The 6,885-nt window shown below is 50.9% G+C and overlaps 1 protein-coding gene across 3 annotated transcripts in view; it reads right to left on the bottom strand.

The window, feature by feature from the left end:
* Nucleotides 1–2,194: 2,194 nt before the first annotated feature.
* The window catches only part of MDM1 (Mdm1 nuclear protein), a 30,834-nt gene continuing 26,143 nt past the window's right edge, over nucleotides 2,195–6,885 (bottom strand). For all 3 annotated transcript variants that reach the window (XM_032953995.2, XM_076067125.1, XM_076067123.1), the window contains exons 12-13: nucleotides 4,956–5,094; nucleotides 2,195–3,201 (exon numbers count right to left, since the gene is read on the bottom strand). In XM_032953995.2, coding sequence (XP_032809886.2) covers nucleotides 3,077–3,201; nucleotides 4,956–5,094 — 264 coding nt within the window. In that variant the 3' untranslated portion in view covers nucleotides 2,195–3,076. The remainder of the gene's footprint in view (nucleotides 3,202–4,955; nucleotides 5,095–6,885) is intronic.

The following is a 6,885-nucleotide window of genomic DNA, read 5'->3' as shown; positions in this document are numbered from 1 at the left end:
TGTCCCCCCGAGACCCCCTCGCTGTCCCCACGAGACCCCCTCGCTGTCCCCCCGAGACCCCCTCGCTGTCCCCCCCGAGACCCCCTCGCTGTCCCCCCCGAGGCCCCCGTTGCGTGAGACCGCAGCGTGGGGTTGAGTCGAGGCGGCGCGTGGGCGGGGTAGGCCGGGGGCCGCGTTCTGAATCTCCACCTCGGCGCGCTCCAATGGCGTGAAAGGAGGCCGCGTTCGGAGTCTCCACTACTCGGAGCGGAGTCTTTCGGTGCCGCGAGGGCGCCACCGCGAGGGCGCCACTCTCAGCTGGCCTGGTACTTCCGGGCGTGTTGGCAGCATACCGTATGGCCCCTCATGCGTCCACGGTTATTCGCCGATTCGCTGTGGCCGCCAGTGCTGGTTCGTCCACCCGTCGCGCCTCAAGCCCTCATCAGGCCGTTTTTGTCCTTTACTTTGTCGTCGAGAGATGGTACACGAGGTTGGTGTCATTGGTGGGTGGTGTGCGGGGTCGTGTGTTTCGCGCACTTGTTTTGCTCGCCTACCCATTTTATTGACATGTATAATTGTATATAGTGTTCATTTGTACAGGTGGGCTGGGGTATTTATTGCTGGGGATGTTTTGTTATAGTCCTGTTCGCTGTTGAGGCACACGTTGTCATTGCCATTACGAGTCAGCTGGGGGAGTGGTCAGCCGGGACGGCTGAGTGCTACGAGGGGGCGGAGTGATATAGTGGCATCGGGGGATGCCACTGCATGCCACGTAAGGCCGGCCTGTGTGTGGAGCAGGAGACACGCTGGTCACACCACCTACAGCACGGCAGTTGTGTGACATTCCACTCCGTGTGCAGTCTCAGCCCCTGAAGGCTAGGGGGCGAGAGCGCCTGGAGCGGCGCAGGGGTGACAAGGGGCCATGGCACTCCGGATGAACCCGGAGGGCTAGTGGCCGGAGGTACCGGGGGTGGGGCCCCCAAAGAGGGGGGCTGGGGGACCTCGGGACCGGTTCCAGGGGCCTTTGGAAGGGCCGAGAAGGGAGGCGTGCCTAGGGGCGGAGGAAGCCCCCGGACTGAGTATATAAGCCGGACCCCTAAACGGGTTCGGCTGCTGTTGTTCATCTGAAGATATGAAGCTGTCCTGAAGAAGAAGCCCCGAAGTCAAGACCAGGACTCGAGTCGGGGTTCGGGCTTGACGGTCTCCCCAGTTGTGTTAGGACTAGTTAGCCCGGAGGGGCAACCTCCCCAGGTTACCTGGTGGAAGGGGCAGCTACTCCTTTGTGTTAGCGAGTATTGTTATAATAAACGTGTTGCCTCCAGAGAAGCCTCCTTCTCCATTTGTACCCACTACATTAGCATAACAGCCCTGCGGACCACCTGGAGGACCATAGCTGGCCACTGGTGGTCCGGGAACTGCACTGAGAGGCACTGCTCTAGAGAAATCAAACACGCCTCTCTCCCTATGTGTGCAATGCAAAAACAATATCTGCTCCTGTTTGTGCAAAACTCCGTAAAGTGAGTGAGTGCCTTTTTTAATGAGGGCGGCTCCTTGGGGGGGGGGCATGGGGCGGGGTGGGGGAAATGCCGCCCCAATCTGGACACCTTTATCAATTTATTTTCAGTCGTTTACAATTAACATTAATAATTAAATGTATGCATCCGCGATTCCTAATGTGGGGGACAAAGAGAACCCCTGCCCCCCCCCCCCCCCGAAATATAGACGTCAAACCTCGCCTATGGGGAGAAGTAATACAATGGAATAACATTCAGAGGGCACCACCATTGAATACAACAACCAACTCTGTGTGCCACCGCTACCCGAACTTGAGCGTGGGAAAGGGCGCTTAGAAGCCTCAGTATGGTCCTCCACCGATTGCAGTGGCGAGCGCACACCCCCTACTCAGTCCACCGAGCAGAGCGGAGGGATGATCGGAGTTCTGCTCTCGAGCCAGAGTTTGGATGAAGCAGCAGAATGTCACGTGGCTGCTGGGAGTTGATTAACAAGAGGCGTAGCAACAAGGAAACCATTTTTTTGTCAGTAACACTGTCTTAAAAGGACAATTATATCATCGGCGTAACTAACCCAAGAATTATTTTGACCGAAACATTGACAATTATTTGTTATTTCTGAGTGCCAACCCATCAGCATCACCAAATAATTTGTAGCAACGACAGACAATTTTTACAGAGAAACTGACACTTTAGAAATAATGTGGCTTTCATAAATTTTATCAAATCGTATAAACTTATATAAAAGTGTTCTGAATAATTCCTGCCCGACAGGTTTTGTTTTCACAAAAACCATAAACGCAAATTTAAGATACAGCATCAACAAGGCCACATTACGGACGCAGAGCAAACACACTCAACGTTTGTAGGATCTGTAACGTTGCAACTCTTCAACAAATATCAGAACCATAGCAACCCTTAAAAACGTACACCATGTTATGAGTCAGAGCAGTCAATTAATTGGAACAAAAGTCACAACTAATTATTACACCACTGAGAGCAATGTGAGAAGTTTGTTCAATTACACCATAGAGACAGAACCACAAACACAAAGCAGACACCCAAGTTGAGCTTTTATGCATTACGCTCTACTGTGCCTCGGCGATTGGAACTGGTAAAATGACAAATGGCCGCATATTCAGCTATTTTGCAAGGCACATCTTTATGTGCTGTTCAAGCTATGATGTGACACCAGCTATGATGTGACACAAGCCAATTCCAGTCAACCAAACACGTGCCAATTCCCAAACTATCCAGGTCAGACACAGGACAGGTGGCGACCTATCTCACCAGGTGCGATGGTTTGTGCTGTGATTCCATAAGAGTAGAATTTGACATTTACACACCACTATGCACACTACGCATGCACACCACACACACGGACATCCATTTATACAGCCATATCACTCACGATAATGGTCAGAAGAGAATATTTAAATAATTATGACCCAAATCCAAACAAAAACGGGCATGTGTTGAATCGCTTCACACGCCACGCTAAAACGCAACGACCCCGCTCCCACGGCGCCGTCCGTCTGCGTGGTCTGTGTGGGGAGTCCGCAGGGGAGTCCGCGGGGCAGTTCCGCTCAGCTGGGTGTCTTCTTGGTCCACGCGTCGCGCCGGTGCTGCACCGCCCTCTCCAGCAGCTCCGACGCCGCGGAGCTCGACGCCTCGGAGCGCGCCGACAGCAGCGCGATCCGCTCATCAGCGCCTGAAGCACGGACAACGTCGAACCTTCCTTGAGCACGACTGAACTACATTTTTTTTGTTTACAAGGTAATGTCCACTGAGCTATATAAAGTAGCAATTTTTCAGAAGCGACCTGGCCACAAATGATAGCTCAACGAAGTGGCTTATCATCACGTAGAAACTTCTAGCGCGTTTTGATTACGAATGTGGAGGGAAAAACCATAGGACCCGGAGAAAAATCCATGCGACCACGGGGAGAAAGACATCCAAACTCCAAATATACAAACTACAGAGTCGAGATCCAACCCATGTGCTCCTGCATACCAGGTGAGGAAGTTAACATCGCCACCGTGGCACACGGTCATGAGCGCTGGCAGAACCAAACAGCTGCTGCTCCATGTGAGATACAACATCTATAAACAGTCAATACCCCCTCCTTTACATACCTGTCCCTCTACATCAGGGGTCACCAAACTTTTTCACAGTGGGCCGGATAACTGAAAGAATGACGAGCGCGGGCCGCATAATAAATAAATATTTATGGAGCGTCGGACCTGTGTTGACAGCTGGAAAATATTGGGGCGGGAAAGATGCGTGTTTGTGTGTGTTGCCATGGAAACCATGGTAACGTGTCGCCATGACGTTGCCATGGAAACCATGGAAACCATGGTAACGTGTTGCCATGACGTTGCCATGGAAACCACGGTAACGTCAGAGCATAGGCGGAGCTACCACGAGCTGGGGAAGGACTTGGGATGGCACGAAATAAGCAAACATTACAATAAACAAGAAAATCTAGATACAATAATTTAAATTTTTGAATAGTCAATTTAAGGAACATAGCAGTCAGGAGGTCTCCGCACGTGTGAAGATCTCCTAGTATTCTAAACATATTTAAATTGTATCACAACGTCTCGTGTTCCGTACGTTTTATCAACCAAATTCAAGTACTGTCGGCGGGGCTGATGGACTGACGTCGCAGGCCGGATCCGGCCCGCGGGCCGTAGTTTGGTGACCCCTGCTCTACATTGAAAGAAAGTAATTTGTACACATCCCATCAGCCGAAAGACCTTCTGGAAATGCATCATGTCAGCAGCATTGGTTCAATCCAAGCAAACTCTGGACCGGTTTCTGCATGCAGTATTTCATCAGCAGAGTCTGGCTCGCTTGAACCCATGCTGGTAAACTGCGAGATGTTTACAGGCGAGGACTCTTCTCATAAACAAGACAAAACGATTAATGTCGTGTAGATTATAAATAACAAAATAAATAAGCAGACACTTCTCCATGCCTTCTGGGTGTGCATAATTTCAGCAGAAACCAAGTGATAACTGTTGTCATTGTGCCCAGTCATAACTGCATCAGTGGTAGTTGTTTACAGAGTGGTAATGTTTTAACCCATGGGATGATATTTAGCAAAGCGCATCATAGTGGCCATTAGCTATTGCAACCTGGAGAGCGGTGGTACGGTGGTTCATGCCCTAGTCCAGTGGTTCTCAACCAGGAGTACGCAGACCCCTAGGAGTACGTGGCAATGTCCCAAGGGGTACGTGAGGTGATTTATAAACGTGTGTGCAATTATATCATACACGAGAGTCATTTGGTGACTAATCATGTATGAATCTGCCAATATAAAATAACCACGATACAATTAAAATTCACATGGTAACCTAGAACGATATAAAAGACCTTCCTAAACTCATTGACAAGGTGCAGTGAGGGCGATGCTGGCTGTTGCGCTGTAGGTTGTTGTTGGCGCAATGATGGAGAGCTCACCCGGCAAGAGTCTGGCGGGAGCGGAGTGGAGGAGCGGCTCCCGCACGGGCGAGCTGGGCCATGGCTCCTCCCGCAGGGGCAGCGGGTCGAACGTCCTGGTGCCCGCGCACGGTAGCAGGTCCGGCGCTCGCGCTGTGCTCTGTGGGGCGGCAGCGTAGGGGGAGTCACCCGACCGGGTGGGCGCTATCGAGCTGCGCCGTTAAAAGAACGGCGACTCGAAGCAACGGAAAAAATCCGCCTCTCTCTCTTTATCTAAAGCACATCAAGCCTCCCATAAACCACATTTAGAAACACGTGTATTGGAGTAACGCGCGCGGGGTTTGCAAATGGTGTGCACGCATGTGTGCGTTGCGGATAGTGAAGTCACGTCAGGGCACACGGGTGCCGAGAGAGACAGCAACCAGAGAAGGTGACCAATTAAGATGCATAACGGTGATTGGCTGGCTGCAAATGAAGACACGGTGTAGGCGTCTCGGAGTCTGGAGATTGAGGCGATAACGGCGTGAGGCTGACGGGAGGTCACCAGCTTAATTAAGGAGGAGTTAATGAGTGAGGGGGTATAAGGCGATGTGCGGAGACACGCGGGGGAGTTGTGAGTTGGGTTGGTTGGAGTGAAGACAAGTCCGGTCCCTGCTCTCCACACCTCGTCCTCTCCTCCAGCGGGGATGCCTGGTCCCCGCTGGAAACAGGGGCGAAGATGGAGCGAGGGTAGACAGGCCAGCAGTGGAGAAGCTAGCAAAGTATATAGCGGAAGACTAGCAGTGGAGAAGCTAGCAGAGCATATAGCGGAAGGCTACCAGTGGAGAAGCTAGCAGAGCATATAGTAATAGGCTAGCAGTGGAGAGGCTATGAGAGAGAGGGAGAACAGGCTAGCAGTGGAGAGGCTAGGAGAGAGAGGGAGAACAGGCTAGCAGTGGAGAGGCTAGGAGAGTGAAAGAGAACAGGCTAGCAGTGGAGAGGCTAGGAGAGTGAGAGAGAACAGGCTAGCAGTGGAGAGGCTAGGAGAGTGAGAGAGAACAGGCTAGCAGTGGAGAGGCTGAGAGAGCAGGCGAGCAGCACAAGTGGGAAAATCACGACAGATCTATGCGGTGTCGAACGTGAGGAGTTCTGTTCAATAAAAAGTGACACAGCAGAAAAAGAAGTTGTCCACGTGAAGTAAAAACACTACACATTAGATTATTTTGCTGCTATACATTTCTACATGATACGCCACTTTGTTGAGCTATCATTTGTGGCCTGGTCGCATCTTAAAAATTAAGTTAACACCTCCGTGGGCTTTGTCTGGTAGGATCGGGATGGTTTAGTTTTATTTTATGTTTTTTCAGTGTTTGCCTTTCCTGTACTTTGCACTCCTATCGTGTTTTGTATTTTTAGTTGTAACATTCTTACCCGCCCCAACTCGCTCATCGGATTCCTCCAGGATAAACAATATATTATGATTCTGACTTCTGTGTGGCCAACCCCCACTCTGAATCCCTCCCCTCTCCTTGCCGCCCGCTGTGAAAACACACGCTGCTCCTCCGTGCAGCAGCAGCAGCGGCGGCGAGACCATGCTGCAGCCTCTCCCTCCCTTTCCTGATCTCTCCTGTTCCTCTGTTCTTTTCCCATCCTTCTCTAACATTCTCTCTCTTGTCTCTTCCCTCCCCTTGTTCCTTTTTTTGCTTCCATAAATTATATCGTTGACTCTACTCCCCATTCCCCGTGGCATGTGCCATACACTTCATGCTTCATCTCCGTCCGGGTGTGACTGCGCGTGTTGCTTAAGCAACGTTATCGTTGCATGTGGATTGCGACTGGGTTTTTGTTGATGGATTCGGATGAACCAATACAGGCATTCATCTTGGAAATGTCAACAACATTCTCTGATATCGTGAGAGAAAAGTCAGCGTGGTTTTTTTGTTTGTTTTACGTCCAATTGTATTTACATTCG

This window comes from Petromyzon marinus, chromosome 14 (assembly GCF_048934315.1).
Source record: "Petromyzon marinus isolate PM22_M1 ecotype Great Lakes invasive population chromosome 14, UKy_Petmar_22M1.pri1.0, whole genome shotgun sequence".
In the NCBI taxonomy this organism is placed as follows: Eukaryota; Metazoa; Chordata; class Hyperoartia; order Petromyzontiformes; family Petromyzontidae; genus Petromyzon; species Petromyzon marinus.
This window is presented reverse-complemented; position numbering and strand designations above follow the sequence as displayed.